Here is a 21,722-nt window from a genome sequence, read left to right on the forward strand (position 1 = left end):
AAATGAGATTTAAAACTAAATAATAAAATTTGTTGTGTTTGGGATGAACTTACATTTATGCAGAGTTCCACAGATAATCCCCCAAACTTCTTTTACCATTCTTTGCTGGATTTCCGTTATGAAACTAGAAAATGCAAATTCCACAGATTGGACAGCAGAGGGCGCTTTGACATTTATAAAGAGAGGAGAATGTCACTGTTCCCGGGTGGACGATTATAATGTAACAGGATGAGTGTGCCATGTGTGAATACGTAGTGCGCATGACTGTGAGTGCATGTGTATATTTTGATTTATATATTCGTTCACGTGAAGATTTTAAAATTCCACCCCAGCTAATGAGCTTACCAACCTGCTTGTTTTCAGACTTTAATACCTTCTTTTTCATATTCCCCCATATGTTCCACTCCTTAGGTTTATCCGGTGACATTATGCTTTGGAATATATTGTGGATATATTTTGCATAGATCATGTTCTGTAGGAGGGGTTTAAAAATTGACCTTTATAAAACAGCCTCCTTCTTTCTGGCCCAATCTGTTAGAGCATTCTTTTTGTTGTTGTTTTGTTTTGCCTTTTTATAGACCAAAGTCCAATCTTAGACTTGGTCTATAGTAATCTCTGTAAAAATGCCACAAAATTTATCCTTGCACTTGCGGACCAGAATAATGTTCTTTAGTACTAACCTCTAGAAATTTAGAGATTTTTAGAATCTCTAGAAATACATACCGCATAGCACTTGAGAGCTTAGTGGGAAAGATAATTGATACAGCAGTCTTCAATAATACTGTGAGAGATCACCCATATTATTATAGGATTGCTCTGAATTTAGATAGCTCTCCTTTACATCTCTATCTCTTCTAAATTTAGTTATATTAATTATTGGGAACTAGAAATACTAGTACAGAAATCCAAGAGGCAAATATTATTTTGACTTGAGAAAGAGAGAGAGAGTTTGTTACAACTGCTGTTCTGTGTTTGTTAAAAGAAAATCTGGGATTGTATTTTGTTTGAAACCCACCGAGAGACATCTAGGTTAGTTATACGACCCCCAATTGCATAACACTTCTAGGAGGATACTGTTCATATCTCAGGAGTGAGAATATCAGTATTTTGATGGAAAGAAACCTCTCTGCTGTGCAGCTAATACGTGTTGAATTTATTTTCATGATTTTTATATGGCTACAAGCTTAAAGTTTTTTCAGCAGAGTTTCAACAAATGTGGTGATTTTAATTTGATCATTAGATGTTATCTTCTCTATTTGAATAGGACTAGAAGCTGAGAATTAGAGAAGGCAAGGGCACCCCACTCCAGTACTCTTGCCTGGAAAATCCCATGGACGGAGGAGCCTGGAAGGCTGCAGTTAATGGGGTCACTGAGGGTCAGACACGACTGAGCGACTTCACTTTCACTTTTCACTTTCATGCATTGGAAAAGGGAATGGCAACCCACTCCAGTGTTCTTGCCTGGAGAATCCCAGGGACAGGGGAGCCTGGTGGGTTGCCATCTATGGGGTCGCACAGAGTCGGACAGGACTGAAGTGACTTAGCAGCAGCAGCAGCAGAAGCTGAGAATATGTTCTGGCCAAGCACTAGGGTACTGTCCTCACCCGAGTTTATAATCCAGTTCAAGAAAACAAGTTTCGTGCCCCTAAACACAGACAGTAATCTGTCTCTAGGAAAAGAGAATATGTTAGAGGAGAAGCCTGGGAAGACTTACCACAGAGGAGGAATGGAAGGCAGTTCATCTGTGCTTTGAAGGTCCTGTGTTGGATTTGTAAACAGAAGTGGCAGCCAACACTTTCCATTGTGTGGATAGCAGGTATAAAGAAAGTTCAAAATGTGCTTTAGGGGGTATTCATAATGGAGGAGGTTATACGTAATCTCTCTGCCTTATACTCAATTTTGCTAGAAACCTAAAACTGCTAAAAAATAAAGTTTATAAAAATTTATCCAGGTATAATTAACACATGGGCAGAGGAGTCCAGTGGGTTATACAGTCCATGGGGTCGCAGAGAGTCGGCCACTACCAAGTGTCTGAGCATGCTCCCACACATTATACATATGAAAATCCAGTTGTATTAATAATAAACATAGCAAAATTCTGTGAAAAATGTGGGTAGGGAAACAGTTGGATTCCAGAGGAGCATTTATGAAGGAGGGGGTGGGAGGTAAGATTTCTAGGATCAATGAAAATTAGCAGGTTTCTTTTACTACAATTTTTACAAAGACTTGTCCTGAGGAAAAAAAAAACACCCCCAAACAAACCCTCTTAAATGTTTATCATTCGGACAGTTATGGAATATTAGCCCAAAGCATGTGTGATGATTTCAGATGGTGTTTGTAGGAGAGTGTTTCATTACAGAGATTTATCCATCAGAGTGCTGGAACGGGTTCCTTCTGGCTTGCAGGAGCCCAGCGTGTACATCTCTTCCCAGCTCCACTGGGTGACATCATGCTGGTAGCTTGAAATCAGTCATGGTGGGGAATATGAACACCATCAATGCTGGCAAGAACTTTTATTTTATTTTTGAACTAGATCTTTGTCTTATTAAATTAGATCAAATAGAACTTACAAATCAAGTCGTCAAATCAATGTGGCAAACACTTTTAAATTGTCACTTTTTTTTTCCTCCCCCAAAGCTACTACTGAATATTTACCAGGATTTGCCTTTATTTATTGTTTTAAAGAATTTTTTTTAGTGTGGACCATCTTTAAAGTCTTTATTGAATTTTTTACAGTATTGCTTATGTTTTATGTTTTTGGTTTTTTTGGCCACGAGGCAGGTGGAATCTTAGCTCCCCAACCAGGGATCAAACCCTCACCCTCTGCATTAGAAAGCAACATCTTAACCACTGGACCACCAGGAAAGTCCCTACCAGGATACCTTTAAATGCACCTCTCTCCATACTTTCCTCAGATCCACATAACCTGAAGAGCTTTTCCTGAAGGGTACCTACCAACCAAAGAGGTTTCCACTCCCCATCTATCTTGCATGCATTTCTACGCTCTGCATTGCCAAGACTTACTTCCTGTGTGGTCATTATGCTTATCACTCATAACGGACTCTGCTCTCAGACTTTTTACCTGTTACTGACAAGCAGTGAGTGAATGGGTCACTCTAGTAGGTATGACATTGGAGAAGGAAATGGCAACCCACTCCAGTGTTCTTGCCTAGAGAATCCCAGGGACTGGGGAGCCTGGTGGGCTGCCGTCTATGGGGTTGCACAGAGTCGGACACGACTGAAGCGACTTAGCAGCAGCAGCAGTAGCAGTGGGTATGACTGTCCTTACAACCCTGTACTTAAATCACTATCTTTCTCGTTAAGACTCAAGTCCAAAGGCTAAAGGGCATAGATGACACAATTTAAGCCAACATCAATATACACAATTCTAATTTAATTCTGGCTGAAACACTTCAGCAGAGTGAATTCTATAAACAGGAGCAGAGGCGCTCGGTGGATAGCCATGTGGGCCTGTGGCTCTTGGAGATTTTTTTTTTTTTTTCCTTTGGGGAACTCATTTCCTAGAAGCTTGGATCCAGGAGAGAATATGCAAGGTGGGTGGAGGTGGCTTCTCTCCATTCTGCGGGAACACATGTTCCCTGGCACAGAGAGCAGAATCTGACAGACCAAAATGTAAGCGTGTGTGTGTGTGCGCGCACACGCACGCACAAATCCATATACATAGAGCTGAAAATAAAAGTCATCTATCTCCTTTCAGAAAAGATAGTTATTTCAAAAGAAAAGGAGATTGGTATTATTAGTAGTATGCACAGTAAGCACACTTGTAACGAGCCTGAGTCCTGCATGAGCGCACATACATACACATGTGTTTGAAGCTTGGGATGATCTTTGCTGTTGCAGACTTTGGGGATTATGCAACTAGAGGGAAGGAGGGGATAGTTGAAGTGAAGCTAATGTGCATCGAGAGGTCAGAACTAGAATAGATAGACCATTACCTGGCAAGTGAAATCAGACTATTTGCATACTTTATAAGCACTGCCTCTCAGGAGAACCATTGGTTTTGCTGGTGCCCTTCTTTCTCAGTAGCTCTGAGGCTCTGGCCCCCTTCCTAATGTGATGCAAAAACCACTTTCCAGCAAAGAGAAGGAAAGGCTGAGGCAAGGGGTGAGAAAGGAGGAATCTTCTATGAAGTTATAAACGCATCTTAAGCTGAAATTAGGAGGAACACCACCTGGTAGGGATGGAAGTAAGCACCAATTGGTGTTTTACCTAATGAAGCTCAGTTCTTAGGTTGAATAAACAATGTATTTATCAACTCATTGTTAATATAGCATTTTTCCAGCAGAGGGCAAACTTTACATTGAAATAGATCTAAAAAGGCCTTCAAGGAGGAGGTTTTTTTCCATTTGAAATTTAAAAAAAAAAATTTTTTTTTTTTGGCTTCTAAATGGTTTAAAAATATTTTAAAGTATTTAAAGTTCCATAGGACATTAAATATATAATTTCTCAGATTCAGGTTAGTATTTCTGCCTTATTAGTAAACTATTCAAGATGTGATTGTAAAATGAGGCTTTTTTTTTTTCTCCCATGTTTTATAGACTGGTCTTAGACACTATTATTATAGGAAAAGCTGTTCTTTATCGTGTTGTTTACAAAATTATTATCAAAAATCCTGTCTTTTAACAGAATAAATATTGTTTTTCTTCATTCCAGCAGTTTCATAGGAATAACTGCTTTTCTTTAAACAGAAATTACCAGCATATTCTAATCCATTTCATAGCTACTTTTGATATTTTTCCTAAAGGAAATGACACCTATCTAAAAGTTAATTAAACTTGTTATATAATCTAACTCTAATATTCATAGCTCATGTAAACAGCCACTTCATGAGAATTTAAGATTTCTTTCTCTTAAAGATTTATTTATTTGATCTAACAGAATCATTCTCACAATAAAGGAGAAAATAGAAATTGCTATCTATATTTTAAAAAGGTAAAAAGGGTAAGTCACTTGTTAGCAGTGGCTGAGCTCAGATCTGGAGACTAATTTGTTTGACTCCACAGCGAATTTTCATGGGAATGCCCAATCTCCAATTGACTATTTATCTGAGCTATTTTAAAATCATAGACACATGACTTTAGCCATTAGGACATAAATCCAGATTGATATTGTGAAAAGTACAAAGAATGACACATGATAATCCTATATAATCAACTGCAGGAACTCTTGGTTTATAAATTCAATAGGTTGGTTTAATTTTTTCATCATATAACACCTTTTTGATCTGACTTTTTGGTGTGCGTGTGCGTGTGTTACATGATTTTTTTTTAGGTAAATGCATGAAGAAAATCTCTGGAGAAAGCATTCTCAATGTTATCAAGAAACAAAATATTTTCTTTAATTATTAGGGTTATTTCCTTTAGTACTTTTGTTTCTGTGAAAGAAAAAGTATATCAAATGCATAAGAAATTGCTGCTGATGAAACAAAATTATTTTTGTGTTGAAAAACTGGAGATTTATATATCCTTAAAATGACAAAGATATAGACCTCTCTATGTTCACTTTCATTTTAATAATGGTATCTAGCAGAATTACCACAATTAATTTTATCCAAGAAGGATAGAAATGTTCCTCTTTTATTTGTGTGCAGAGAATATTTAGAACTTAGCGTAGATGTTTAATCAACTGTACTCCTATATAAAATTTTTAAAAAAAGACAGTGTGGATGTTTAAAAGTAAAGTAAATGAAAATTTGTGGATGAAATCAGAAATGGTAGTTAGCAAAATAAAATAATCTCTAACTTTTTCCCTGGCAAGATAAGCTACTTCAAGATTGTTAGAAAAACTGACATTATAATGCAAATGTTTGTATGCTTAAAAAAACAATCATTCCAGTTAACTCTATGGATATAGTATTGTTCACTTGTTTACAAAGCTTATAACAGATCATTGGCATGCTTAGCATTGGGCAAAAAACGCTGGAATATTAGACTTGGATTCAGAAAATGGGATTCCCAGCTCTGTTCCATTCTAGCTGTGTGATATGGATAAATGATTTACCCTCTCTGAGACTTGGTTTCTCACCTATGAAACTGAGGTGATAATAGGTATCTACCACAGAGGATGCTGAGAGCTTAAAATATCATTTACATCTGTGTAAGCACTGAGCTCAGTGTCCTCTGACACATTGTAGATTTGCTTACTAAACCAAAATAATCCAGATAATGAACGTAATTAATAATATCCTATTTTGGTAGTATTTTTCTTTAATAGTCATATATTATTCATGCACGTTGCATTAAGCAGCTCTCTCAAACCTTATATATGCTAGAAGAAAGCTTGGGGAAAATCCTGACTTTACATATACGTGGAGTATGTTTAAGATAATGGCTTAACTGCCAGTGATTAGAAAATGAAATAAAAATCAAGTATAATTTTCATCTGGATTATATTCAGTGAAAAACTTAAAGATATAGTGTTCCGTTTTAGATAATCAGCCAGTTCAGTTATTTGTTCGTATTTTTCAGTGTTTTTGGCATTGTCTTCAGTTCTCTATACCACATTTAAAACAAGTAAAATGCATGTCAAAATTCACTTTTTTTGCCTTAAAAATCTTGATTTATCTTTCTAGATCTGGAATTATCCTTGCAATGACATTTTCCCCACCTCATTTTACACCTTGCCTTTTCCTTACAACTCATATTCTCTTTCATCAGTGCATCTGCCCAAAACGCTCTTCTACTTGACAGTTCTATCCCACACTCGCCTCTGAGCTCCTAACAAGGCATACCTCTGGGAATTGCAAAGTGCCATATTTAAAATCTCTCAGTGAGATATACAGGTTTTCCCGTGTGATCATAAGGGATTCCTCAAATCTGAGTTTCAGAGCTAATCTATGACAACTGATAAGCACAGTATTTTCACATGAGTATATTTGTGTTGTGCTAATATACTTAAACAGTATGCAAGTCCATTGAGAATTTTTTTTATAAATTTCTTATCTGCTTTCTTTTAACTTTTAAGAAAGCTATCTCATATATTTAATTTGTATTGGCTGTAATTTCATTACGTTTCCCAAGCTAAGTAGGCTTATCCAAATTGGAAGGGAGATGTCACAGCCACGCTTCACAGATGCTCAATGGAATAGTAGTCGGCAATAAAAAGGAACAAATTACTGATATAAATAACAACGTGAATGCATCTTGAAGGTCTTATTCTAGATTAATGACACCAAACATAAAGGCTACATATTGCCTCAATTCATCAATATGACATTCTGAAAAGACAAAACTCTAGGAACAGAAACCAAATCAGTAATAGCTAGGGCACAGCAGAAGGGAAGTGACAATGAAGGGGTTTGAGGACAAATTTTGAGGTTAAACTCATCAAACTTATCCACCTAAAAAGAGTGATTTTTACAGTATGGAAATTATATTTCAACACACCAGACTTAAAAAAATAAATAACCAGTTAAAGAAAAAGAAGATACTGTAGTTTTAAGGAGTTATATATTTCTCCATGTTTAGACATGTTTTATTGACAACATACTGTGTCTCTTTATCACCTGTTTCTAATTCCAGTTTAAGTATGTGACATTCAGACTAGTTTTACTTAGCTTCATGGTGCATTCATGCTCAGTGTTGTCTGACTCTTTGCGATGCTATGAACTGTAGCCTGCCAGGCTCCTCTGTCCATGGGATTCTCTGGGCAAGAATACTGGAGTGGGTTGCCATGCCTTCCACCAGGGGATCTTCCTGACCTGCATGAGGGGATCAAACCCGTATCTCTTGTGTCTCCTGCCTTTGCAGGCAGGTTCTTTACCACAAGCACCACCTGGGAAGCCCTTACTTAGCATAATCTTACTTTAATATAATTTATTTAGTGCATGTGAGAACTCTAGCATAAAATAATAATCTCACAAGTATAAATATTTTGAAATATTAATTTTAAAGATGGTTTATTGTTTATTTATTCATTTTAGACCACACTGCCTGGCTTGATAGTTCCCTGACTAGGGATTGAATCCCAGGCCCAGGCAGTGAAAGCGCTGAGTCCTACCCACTGGACCACCAGGGAATTCCCCAAATATTTTTAAATGACACTCTTGCCTTAGTAATCCACCAACTACTTGAATTTTATTTCATTTTTCAATCACCAACAAGTATGTGCAAAGAACTTGTTGTACCTAACATTACTACATGGTTGTCAAATACTGTGAAGTAAATTGTGCTGACTCCATTTTATTTCTTATTTTATTGAAGTATAGTTGATGTGCAATATTTATATAGGTTACATGTGTGCATGTGTGCTAAGTCGCTTCAGTCGTGTCCGACTCTTTGCAACCCTTGGTCTGTAGCCCACCAGGCTCCTCTGCTCATGGGGATTCTCCAAGCAAGAAAACTGGAGTGGGTTGTCATGCCCTCCTCCAGGGGATCTTCCTGACCCAAGGATCGAACCCACATCTCCCGCATTGGTAGGCCGTTTCTTTACCACTATGGCCACCAACCTTATATAGGTTACAGGTGTGCACAGTTTTTAAAGGTTACACTCCATTTATAGCTATTATAAAATATCGGCTATATTTCTTGTGTTCTACAATATATTCTTGTAGCTTATTTTATACATAATAACTTGTACCTCTACTAGCCCAATTTTAAACAAGAGGAAGGAAGTTAGGCTCATAGCATTGCCAACAGCAAATTTCACAAGTCTTTTAATTCCAAAACCAACATCTGTAACCATCTTTCATTTATTTTTACCAGTTTAGCAATAGTTCTGATCCTTGCGGATGGGATTGCATAAATCCTTGGAAATGAACTATAAGGAGGGAAGCCTAAGGTTTTTCAAAAGGAATTGATAAAGAACAAAAGAAAAAAATCAGGATTAATAAGTGAAATGTGCCCTTGCCACTTGTATTAATTGTCATTCTTGATGGAAGCTTAGTTTAATTATAAGAAAGAAAAAAATAATTTCCAACCTCATGTAAGCTTCTAGTGCCCCTGCAATGTCAGGCTTGCCTGATAGTCTGAGTAAATTCTTTGTAAGATTTTAGTTATGTGTATCACTAAGTTGCTGTTTTCATAACTTATCAGTAGAACCATGTTCTTTATTAATTCGTTAATTGTTCTGTAACATTAATTCTCTACCATTTTATATGCGGATGACTCAACGGTTTCTACATAGTACTTATGTTTAAGTGATAATATCAGGCTCAGATATTTTTTTTGGACAAAATTTACACAAAGGGGGACAACAAAAGTTGTAACTCCTTACAAATTTGCATGAGCCCTCATATTGGATGTACGGTACTTTAAGTAGGTAAATACATGTATTTGATTCAGTCCCCGACAGCTGCTCATTCACAGTGGAGTTTTTAAGCGTTGCTTGCCAGAAACTCTTACCTTTTATTCGTGATTGTCTGGATGTACCTTCTCCACTTGCATTGAACTGTATGTACTGTGTGCTGTAGAGGTGTGCAGTTAAAATACGTTTATTCTCAGAAATATTTTTAAAATATTTTAAAATGTTTTCCTTTGCAGAATCAGACACAAGTTTGGCAGAAGGAAGTGTCAGCTGCTTAGATGAAAGTCTTGGACATAACAGCAACATGGGCAGTGATTCAGGCACCATGGGAAGTGATTCAGGTACTGCCTAACTGTTGTGTAAACCTTAAAAAGTGTGAAATAAGACACCATATAGTGGAACGCATGGGGGCTGTTCATACCCTCCCTAATGTATTTATGCAATTAAAGCAATTCTTTTCTACAGTTGAAATAGTTTTGGAACTTTGCCATTCAGTTTCTTGAAAAGTACAACTTACAAGTCTTAGACTCAAGGTCTCTAATTTTGATCCGATACATAGCTTTTTGGTCTGGCATATGCCACACTCTGTAGAACCATGTAATCTATTTTATTTATGTGATCTGTTTCAATTAATTTGACTGCCTTTAAATTGTATACTCAATTTTATACATTTATTTCCAACCCCTGCATTTTAAGAAATTAAAATACATTATAAATAAAGGTAATATAAATGAGATGACTATAGTTAACGGCATTTAATGAGTCCCTCTTAAGCTTTATAATATACACATATAGTTTGAAGAATTTCAATATTTATAAACATCCCTTTAATTGAGTTTGCAAAGTATTTTCATCACTAAATGAGAAATTTACTAGATATTTCCCAAATTGTTATTTGTATCGGTTTAATATCCCACCCACTTCCCAGATAGTGCAGTGGTAAAGAGTCCGCCTGCCGAGCAAGAGATGTAGGTCCAATCCCTGGGTCAGGAATATCTCCTGGAGAAGGAAATGGCAACTGACTCCTGTATTCTTGCCTGGAAAATCCCATGGACAGAGGAGCCTGGAAGGCTTACAGTCCATAAAGTCACCAAGAGTTGGTCACAATTTAGCAACTGAGCATACACACACACAGTAAATAAGAGGGCCTCTTCCCAATCTCCACACTTTAGCAAGACTTCCTGTTATCAGACTCCCTAACTTTAGTCAGTCTAATCCATTTCTTATCTCTTCTTTCTGTCCTTTGAATATGCATTTCCATTATTACGACTGAGGTGAAATGTTAATGTTAAGAGTGGGCAATGGGCCCTTGCATGTCTTTCTAATATTTGTGTGTTTGAAATATTTCATAATTAAAATTAACAAATTAGTGCAAACAAAAATCAGTGTTTAACAATACGGTCAGCAAAGAAGCAGCAGCAAAATGGCATATTAAGAAACTATTCTTCATCCGTTCTGTGACTGAGTTGTACAAAACACTTAGAAAATATTGTGTACTTCAGATTACCCTGGATTGTCTGAAGGATTATAGAAATTTACATCTACAATAGGCCTAAAAGGGCAAAACAGTTTACATAAAGATGGCCATCTGCCCTAAAAGCTTTCCCAAAGGAAATGTACCACCTCTTTATTTAAATGCCCTTGTCTCTTAATAACCCCCAAACAACTTAGAACAAGTTGATTTGAGGAAACTCAATTCACCGAATGTCAGTCATAACTTTAATGTTAATTAAAAAGGGTTAATTAATTTTCCGTTCAATTTAGTCAGTGTTAATATTAAGTTCTTGGCATGTGCATATTTCTATGGCTTTTATTTGTTTTTTCTGTGCTTGTTATACAACTGTTAAATTTAATAATTAACATTTTTATTAAATGCTATTGATACTAGAACTCAAAATACACTCTAGCTAATATTTAACATCTTTATGATTGCTTTAAGCTTCTGGACCTTCTCCTAATTTTTGTTTGTCTGAGTAAGGGCTTTTCAACAATATTCATTCATTTAATTACTATCTAATAGATATCCTCTATGTGCAGGGCATTTTGTCTGTTTAGCACTGTTAGCAAATGCAACTATTTACTGATTTTCAGTCTTCAATATGGCATGAAAGGCGTGATAAATCTGAATGCAACCTACTTTTAAAAAGCAAATACATTTCCAAAGGCAAATACATTTGAAGGCAAACACATTTTTAAAGGGCAACTCATTGAAGTTCTGGATGGTTAGTGCTTAGGAATAAAGACTAGTAGATATAAGATTGCATAGTGGATAGCAAAATTCTGAAATCATAAAATTGTGAAATTCTTTTCTTTCATGTGCATGCTATAAGTTGACATACAAATCAGTTTAAGATAGATTTATGTAAACTGCAAATTGTTAAACACGCACTGACTCACTGAAAGCATTGCAGTGTTTGGGATTATGTTTTAATTTCTGAAGTTGACATCCAAGGGGTCCTATTCCACACGCCCTTTGTCCACGTTTAGAGGTTACATTATGAGGCATAAGAATCGTGGATGTGACATTATGTTCCTTCATAGTATTATTATGCCATAGTAAAGCATAATTAGTGGTACTTTTGACGTTTAAGTATTTTAATTATACCATGAGAGGCTTTTTTGTTTTTCTATTCCTCAGTCTCAGAGGGATATACTGCTTCTTGCAAAGTGGCAATGTTTTTGGCAATGCACATTGGCCTGATATGTAGAAAGTGTTTCCTTACTATTACTATTTTGAGGTAATATCTATTAATATTTGTCCAGCTGGAATGATATATTTTTCTGAGGTTACATACTATAGGTAAAGGAATACTTTGTCATTTTCAAACACATGCAGTGACAGACCTTTTCTCTCCAAGAATAACTCAGCTGTCAAAAATCAGTGTGAGAATGAAATTTGCCACATGGTGTAGTTTCAATAAAATGTTATTATTTAAGCCTTATCTGATTTCATTTTTTGACCATTTGTATGGTATAGTATAATTTTAAGGTCTTTGATAAATAATTATTGTAGAGGATGGGCACAATATTATTCAAAGCCTGTGCATGTTTTAAATACCATTTTTGTTATTGCATTTAATTAATTTTGTTTTTTTGAAGAGAGCCAAAAAGAAGCAAACAACAAACAAACAAAACCCAAACATTTTTTTTTTTTATAAAGGAAATTGGCTCCTGGCTCCCTGACACCAGCCCAATTCTCTCCTTCTGGTGACAGAGAAGAGAAAATTCTCTTTTCATTGCGTATGTGGATATATTCTTTCATTCCTGTGTCAGAGGATGTGATAAGGCAAGAATCAGGCTGAATATTTAGCACTCACCCAGCTCTTTTTCTTTGGATGCTATCCTCACAATGAATCCAACTCTGATTTTTTCCGTATTCACTCTGTGCCTCTCTTTTAAACTTGAGGCTACCAATCAAGTTTCCTAGACTTGACTCAAAAAAATGTGGATGGTATTGAGCTATCTGGGCTTCCCAGGTGGCGCTAGTGGTAAAGAACTCCCCTGCCAATGCAGAAGTCACAAGAGACATGGTTTAGATCCCTTGGTCAGGAAGATCATCTGGAGTAGGAAGTGACAACCCACTCCAGTATTTTTGCCTGGAAAATTCCATGGACAGAGGAGCCTGGCGGTCTACAGTCCATGGGGTCGCAGAGTCAGACACGACTGAGCATGGCACAATGATATTCTGAAGTCAACTTGAATCTTATGTAAATATAATAGAGGATGGGTTATTATAATTGCTATAGAGTTAATGCATGTAAGAATTAAAGATTTTAAAATTAAAAAAAAAAAAACAAAGACAAGCATGGAAAGAAAACTTGTCAATGTGTGTTTTTAAAAGCTGGTGATCTTAAATGAGTTCTTCTTGACGATCCTAATAAATGAATCAGCAGATGAGCCAATGATAAGGTAAATGTATTGCATATATGTTTACTCATCCATACAGAAGGCAAATTTCCTGCCAGGTTAGTAGACGACTCTTACTAAGTGGTATTTGGTGTGAATTTTCCTACCTGTTCAGATAGTGCTATCACAGCAAGTTAAAACCTGGTTAAACAGAATCATCCAGTTGCTGAAATGGAACAATCAGCAATTTTTTTTGAAGTTAATGGGATTCTGTTAGTTTGATTTTCTTGCATTCATTGATAAGAGAGAGAATGCTTACTTCATGTGTAATGTAATACTGATAAGTGCTGTCATTTCATTTTTTTTCTTGTGATTACATAAAGCAAAAGATGGGCTTTTAAATTGATACAATATTTATTTTATTGCATTCCACATGATAAGTTACACATTTTTAGATCTTTCCCCCTGACTAATATAGATAAACTCATTCACTTCTAAAAAATGTATATTTAAACCAAGATATAATGATTTTATTCTAATGTTTATAAAATTAATGTATGTTAGTATGTATTTTATCAGTATTTTAAATGTAGATATCTACGCTAGCTGAAAATATTTTTAATGTATTGTGCTTTGAGTTTCAGGAAAACTTGAATGTGTGGAGACATACCTATAAGAAAGTGATAAAAATCGCATTCAAAGCTAAATAGCAAAGTTAGTCACAATCCAGTTATGAACCAACAAAATTGTTTTTCATTTTTCATTGCATACTTACAGATTGAAGGCTAGCATGGAAAAGGCTAGCACCTTTTCCCTAAATACAGCTTCTGTTTAATCTGGTTGCTTTAAATGGCAAAAATGGATTGGGGGAACCATTTTTAGGTATTTAAGATAGATGATCTACAGAGAGAAGATAGATAGATATGCTTTTTGGTATTTGGTTTGTCAGGTAAAGTTTTTCACATGAAGGAAAGTAGCATCAGCGTTAGTGTTTCTTCGCAATAAAAAGTGAGGGGGAATATAGAACAAGGAGTCCTACTTTCCCCATCCCTCTTGATCTGTTGGTGAAAGAGAATTGGGTGGGGTAGAATGGTTCCACAAAGAAATGGCAAGTCTGAGGCACTAAGAATCATTAACTGCCAAGCCTGCACCACAGTCATTTCCACTTGGCTTTGTCCACTCTCTGAAAAGACTTCTCTGTGTCGCCCCTTCCTAGTCCTCCATCCTATTAATCCCTTCCCTCCCCATTCCCATGCCTTAGGCCACTTCCAGAGTGCTTGGGCTGTGTCCTGCAAACACAGAGAGCTGAGACCCGTTTGGTACAGAAAACAGAAAATGGATTGGTTTGGACCCCATATGAAAGGAGGTTTAAGCTGCAAGGGGCCCATGTTCCATTTCAGGCTTCTTAGCCTTAGTTATTTTGCTGTCTGTTTCCTTAATTTTCTTCCTTGTAACCTCCTTCAGATGATGAGAATGTGGCTCAAAGAGCATCCCCCGAGCCAGAGCTGAATCTCAGGCCTTACCAGCTGGAAGTGGCCCAGCCTGCCCTGGAGGGGAAGAACATCATTATATGCCTCCCTACAGGGAGTGGGAAAACCAGAGTGGCCGTTTACATTGCCAAGGATCACTTGGATAAGAAGAAAAAAGCATCTGAACCTGGAAAAGTTATGGTTCTCGTCAATAAGGTATTCAGACAGCACATAAATAGAACATGCTTAATTTTCATATTACTTTTTTCTGAAGCATTTGTATAGTGATATTTGTAACAATGGATCACATGGATTTAATTAGGAAAAATGTCAAAATGAGTAATTTATTTTAAATATTTGTTTTTTCAGTTCTCTCTAATATCTAAATTATTAGCCATTAAAGTAGATTTGTTTTTCCTATTAAACCAGAACATTAAATCAAAGAGCTGTAACCAATGTATTGTTGTTCAGTTGCTCAGTCATGTCTGATTCTTTGCGACCCCATGGACTGCAGCACGCCAGGCTTCCCTGTCCATCACCAACTTCCAAAGCTGGCTCAAACTCATGTCCATTGAGTCGGTGATGCCATCTCGTCCTCTGCCATCCCCTCCTCCTCCTGCTTTCTATCTTTCCCAGCATCAGGATCTTTTCCAGTGAGGCAGCTCTTTGCATCAGGTGGCCAAAGTATTAGAGCTTCAGCTTCAGCATCAGTCCTTCCAATGAATATTCAGTGTTGATTTCCTTTAGGATTGACTGGTTTGATCTCCTGGCTGTCCAAGGGACTCTCAAGAGTCTTCTCTAACACCACAGTTCAAAAAGTATCAGTTCTTTGGCATTCAGCCATTTTTATTGTCCAACTCTCACATCTGTACATGACTGCTGGAAAAACCATAGCTTTGACTATACAGACCTTTGTAGGCAGAGTAATGTCTCTATTTTTATTAATGTCTCTAATTTATACTGATGTATAAAGAATGTATTTACCCAGATTTTCTTTATGGTGAACTAGTACTGACTTATCATTGCATATGGACATAAATGACCTCAAAATATGACTAGAATCTAGGCTTAAACACTGTGTTCTTGAGTCTCTTTAACCACCGTGCATGAGTGTGTGCGTGCTAAGTCACTTCAGTCATGTGGAACCTGTGTCTCTTGTGTCTTCTGCACTGGCAGGCAGGTTTTTGCCACTAGCATCACCTGGGCTACCACCTGGGAAGCCCTTTGTAACCACTGACCCTCAGTCAAAAGTGGCAAGTGCTCTTTATTCAGAACATATATAATTTGGTCTGAAAATGAAGAGAAAATTAAGTGAATATTTGACTAATTTATATCAAGTTTAATAGAGAAATAATTTTCAAATAGTTTATATATATGTAAAATATATATATATACACATATATCATTCAGTGCAACTGAGGTTTTGCTTTAATATTTTTATCTTAGGATTTTTAAAGTCTATCTTCATAAACAGGTATGTCTCCATTTTAAACAAAGTCTAGTTGAACTTTATTCAGATATATCAAAGTTTATTAATTTATAAGTTTGTAACTTGGGGACATTAGTTTTTACCATTTTATGGAGTAAAATTGAGTACAGTTTCCATGACCAGAAACAATCTTTTTCCCATTATGAATGGTGACTAGATTCTCATTTGCTCCTTTACAGAAAATATAATTATAGACTGTATGTGTAACTTTCCTCTATTTTTTGGATTTCTATCATGCTGGAAGTTTTAGTTGTCTGCTTTTCAGTATTAGAAAAGTGTACTCAGAATCCATGATCTTAATGATTTCTATCATGTAACTCCAAAAGCATTTTGTATATACACCCTAAGCCTAAATACTGTTTCTTCATACTTACATGTCCACTGTTAGAACAGTTGGTGTGTGTGGTGATAGTGACACATTAGAATTTTTTTCCCATGGCTTTTCATATATTTTCCTTATTTAGGATATTATCTTTTGGAATAAAACAAATCTAGGTGTAAATACTATTTCTACCTACCAGTAATTTGATCTTGGGCAAATTATGAACTTCTCTCACTTTAGTTTCCTCATCTGTAAGTGAGTAAAATACTACTACCCTATATAGGGTTGGAAGTTTAAATGAGATAATCTATTTAAAGTCTAAGAGTGACTCAGTGAATATTAGTTACTTCTTCCCTTCCTTCCTCCTCACCTTAACAACTAATACATTGCAATTCCTTAATGGCACCCCACTCCAGTACTCCTGCCTGGAAAATCCCATGGACGGAGGAGCCTGGTAGCTGCAGTCCATGGGGTCGCTGAGGGTTGGACACGACTGAGCGACTTTACTTTCACTTTTCACTTGGATGCATTGGAGAAGGAAATGGCAACCCGACTTAAACTGATGCTCTTGATACAGTCTGAACATTTTTCCATTTCCTCAAACTCATTCCCTTCATTTACTCTCCCAAAGACCTCTCCTTCCCTTGTCTGTCTCTCTGTTGGCTATATTACCTCCTCCAAAGCATGTAACCTCAAAACCTAGAAGTTACTTCTGATTTATCAGCTTCCTTTACTTCCTTTATCCAGCATCATAGACTACTAGAGTTGAAAGAAGCCTGTAAGATCCGGTTTTCATTTATTGCCAAGTGGTTCTCTCACCTCTGCTGAGTAACTTCTAACATCAAGAAGGTCCTCCTTCTAACAAGAGAGCTTGGTCCACTCTTTGAACAACTGACACTGTTAGAAAGACATACCTGTATTCATCAAAATCTGTTTCTTTATAATCCGCACTCATTGCTTAGCATTCTTTCCTCTGTAATATACAGAGTAAGCTAAATCTTAATTTTTCTGCCTTATGATAGCCCTTCACAAAGAAAAGACATCAAGCATCATATGACTCCAGAGGGATTTTTCTTTTAATTTCCTGTGATAAATACTCCAGTTCTCTTATATGTTCTTAATGCTGCTAAGTCGCTTCAGTCGTGTCCGACTCTGTGCGACCCCATAGACGGCAGCCCACCAGGCTCCCCCATCCCTGGGGTACTCCAGGCAAGAACACTGGAGTGGGTTGCCGTTTCCTTCTCCAACGCATGAAAGTGAAAAGTGAAAATGAAGTTGCACAGTCGTGTCCGACCCTCAGCAACCCCATGGACTGCAGCCTACCAGGCTCCTCCGTCCATGGGATTTTCCAGGCAAGAGTACTGGAGTGGGGTGCCATTGCCAATAAGACCCTGTTAAAACACAGTGTTTAGGGCTGGACAAAATACTATAGATAAAGTCAGTACACAATACAGGAAAGATGAGATGTGATCTATGACCAGGTTTGCTTTTTGTCACCAGCGCTGGCACCCACAGACTCATCTGAAGTTTTCATAACCTGAGAAGTCTCAGCTTATTTTCATTTGAAGATCTGTTAAACTAGACCTCTCTTAAGTTATTTTTGGAGGTTAATTTTGAGCCTACATCCAAATACTTAGGTTTACACTTATGTTTTTCATGTTATTAATCTTGATTGATCTTTTCAAGTCTCATATTTTTGTGTGTATCTCATGCACCTTCCTTTTTGTATAACTCCTTATCCTCTCAATGCTATATTCTGGCTGTGAATCTTTCATCCTGTTGGATCAAGGTGATACTTATGAATTCACATGTGCATCCATGTTTAAATGTGAAATTATCCTCATTAATTATTCATATCCATTGCATTGCTCTGTAGACATTTAAGGCTGTGGGTCCAATTTCTGATCTGCTTCCCTCTTGTTTTTCCCTAGGAATTACTGGACATCTCTCCACTAGATCTTCCCTAATAATCGTTAATTTTGCTTTGAATTCTAAAGTAATTTAATTCTTTCAATTGAATCAGATAATCTTTGACCCAGTAAGTCAACATAACCTGCTTTCTGTATTTGGCCCATTGGCAAGGCATTAATATTATAACCCTAGAAAGGAGAAATCCTGTTTCTTAATACCATTTACTTTTGTCTCCCTTTCTCTATCCTTTCCAAAGTTATCGCCTTCAGATGCAGGGAGAAATGAAAACACCACCTGTGTTCCCAGACTTTCTATTTCCTATCTAGGACTTCAACATCATGAGAGAGAAATCCCAGGTTCCTACATGCTATAATACAGCCCCATATGATTCAGCAGAAGTGGGTAGCATTTGGGTTTGATTAGTCTTGGCAGGCACTCTGTCACATCTCAGGAAAAGGCTCCAAGAGGACCACACACCTCCCAATTAGCCATGTCAGGCTTGCATCTGGCTCTCTTTGTGTCCTTCAGGAGGAAGTCAATACCACCCAAAGTGAGTCTCAGGATTTCCAACACCTGCCACCTCCTGTGACAACGTCTTTTTATTCTGTAGACCAAAATATGCTGCTTCTTTGAATATCTCAGCCCATCCTTTATGCGCAGAACCTCAGGTTTCTATGCCACTCCAGACCACGGTGGTGGTGGTTTAGTTTCTAAGTCATGTCTGACTTTTGCAACCCCATGGACTGTAGCCTACCAGGCTCTCTGTCCATGGGATTTCCCAGGCAAGAATACTGGAGTGGGCTGCCATTTCCTTCTCTACTCCATCGAATGGAGATTCTTAAATGATTCAGCAGCATGAGACTATTTAAAGACAAATCAAATGCAGAGCCTGCCCTCAAGGAATCTATGGTCTAGGAAATGAGAGCTGTGTATTAATATAATAATGACTACTGTGTTGCACTTTACATCCTCTCACTGAAATCACACAGCTCCTCTTTTTCAGTTCAGTTCAGTTCAGTCACTCAGTCGTGTCCGACTCTTTGCGACCCCATGAATTGCAGCACGCCAGGCCTCCCTGTCCATCACCATCTCCCGGAGTTCGCTCAGATTCACATCCATTGAGTCAGTGATACCATCCAGCCATCTCATCCTTTGTCGTCCCTTTCCCTCCTGCCCCCAATCCCTCCTAGCATCAGAGTCTTTTCCAATGAGTCGAGTCTCTTCCAATGAGTCACCTCTTCGCATGAGGTGGCCAAAGTACTGGAGTTTCAGCTTTAGCATCATTCCTTCCAAAGAAATCCCAGGGCTGATCTCCTTTAGAATGGACTGGTTGGATCTCCTTGCAGTCCAAGGGACTCTCAAGAGTCTTCTCCAACACCACACTTCAAAAGAATCAATTCTTCAGTGCTCAGCCTTCTTCACAGTTCAACTCTCACATCCACACATGACCACAGGAAAAACCATAGCCTTGACTAGACAGTCCTTAGTTGGCAAAGTAATGTCTCTGCTTTTGAATATGCTATCTAGGTTGGTCATAACTTTTCTTCCAAGGAGTAAGCATCTTTTAATTTCATGGCTGCAGTCACCATCTGCAGTGATTTTGGAGCCCTCAAAAATAAAGTCTGACACTGTTTCCACTGTTTCCCCATCTATTTCCCATGAAGTGATGGGACCAGACGCCATGATCTTAGTTTTCTGAATGTTGAGCTTTAAGCCAACTTTTTCACTCTCCACTTTCACTTTCATCAAGGCTTCTTTTTAGTAACCATAAATATCACCATTTTAGCAATCAGGAAACTGAGGCTTTGGGCTTTAATTGGCCTGTCAGGAGTCATCTGCAGCAGAGCTGAGACTTGAACCCTTTTCTTCTGAAGGGAACTGGTCTTCCCTTCTACCATTCTCTACTACTAGAATAAAAAGATGGTGAAATACCAGGGAAGTTTTCTGAGTACTGGCACTATGTCAGCCTCTATTTCATTTATTTTTCATAACACTTCCATCACAGGTTGATATTTTCCTGACTTTGTTAATTGGAGATGAGATGCTTAAGTGACTTGTCCAAGGTCACACTAAGCAAGTAGCTGGAGTATTTGTTTTCAGAGCTCACTTTCTCTCCTCTGGAGCATGCAATCTCCACTACATTTAATCTTCTTTTACTTCTTCAGACTCTTTTTTGCTGACTTCCTTCTTAGATTGTTTCCTCTGTCTCGTATAAGTAGAATGAAAAGAATAGTCCTATAAAACTGAATCAGTAATGACTTTGTGGAAGAAAAAGAAGAGCTGTGGTTCTCTTTTAAAAAAATTTTGAGAAAACTTAAATGTCATATTGGAAGCTTCATAAGTGCAGGCTTCAAGACTCTTTCCTAAATATGGTCAGTCTCTAGGTTCAGTAGTTCTTGAGTGGGGCTTGGGAGTCTGTGTTCTCCAAATCTCTCAATTGATTTTGTGAGAGACAGACAGACAAGAGATCTCACTTTGGAGGGAGAAAAACAACTAAGTGAAATTTTCTCTTTCAACCCTGTGTTATATTCTTTCATTTACCAAACTTTGTCATTTATTCACTTTATGTCCTTGGAATTCATGGGCTCCTTTTAGCCCCTTCTCCCCTCCTACATTCACTCTTAGAAGCCCTCATCATTTCTACTAAATAATAATACAAAGAAGTGTTCTTCCTTGGTTCTGTCCAACTAAGAAGGTCAGCCAGCCCTTATTTTTCACATAAACAGAGTTCATCTCAAAATTTTAAAAATGAATATTTTTTAAATTTTTAAATAAGGTAAAAAAAATCTTATTTAAAAATCTTATATTATCTAATTTAATCTTATTTTAAAAATCTTATTTTTTAAATAAGATAACCACTGATCACATTATCAGATAATTGCATGAGGAGAAATGTAATGTTCATTCATTGATGTTTGCCCTTGAAACTCTTTCTGCCAACTTTATTTGCCATGCTGTACATTCCTGGGCTTCCACTGTACAGCTTCTTGTAGGAGATAACCTTCAAGATGGCCTGGTTCGGAAAGATCTCTTGGAGAAGGAAATGGCAATCCACTCCAGTATTCTTGCCTGGGAAACCCCATGGACAGAGGGGCCTGGAGGGCCACAGTCCTTCAGTTTGCTAAGAGATGGATACAACTTAGCAACTAAACAACAGGGGCCCGGTTATTCCTTTCCCTAGTAATCGAGCTATTCTAAATGACTGGTGATGTGAGAACCTTGAGGTGTCAACTCAGTCACCTTCAGTGGTCACTACAACATACAAAGACTCAACTCCTTTGTTCTCTACTGAGCAACAAAACCTTAACGCTTTGACCAGGTTCAGCTGTTACCGAGGCTGGACATTTCTAAATGTAAAGTGAGGTAGAATGCAGATAATGACCTCACTGGGCATTGTGAATGCAGGACTGAAGAACTGACA

General features: G+C 37.4%; 1 protein-coding gene across 1 annotated transcript in view; it reads left to right on the top strand.

Moving 5' to 3' along the window:
* IFIH1 (interferon induced with helicase C domain 1) overlaps positions 1 to 21,722 on the top strand; it is a 60,418-nt gene that overhangs the window by 17,975 nt on the left and 20,721 nt on the right. The window contains exons 4-5 of the mRNA XM_069574331.1: positions 9,501 to 9,605; positions 14,575 to 14,795. Coding sequence (XP_069430432.1) covers positions 9,501 to 9,605; positions 14,575 to 14,795 — 326 coding nt within the window. The remainder of the gene's footprint in view (positions 1 to 9,500; positions 9,606 to 14,574; positions 14,796 to 21,722) is intronic.

Source organism: Ovis canadensis, chromosome 2 (assembly GCF_042477335.2).
Source record: "Ovis canadensis isolate MfBH-ARS-UI-01 breed Bighorn chromosome 2, ARS-UI_OviCan_v2, whole genome shotgun sequence".
Classification (NCBI taxonomy): domain Eukaryota; kingdom Metazoa; phylum Chordata; class Mammalia; order Artiodactyla; family Bovidae; genus Ovis; species Ovis canadensis.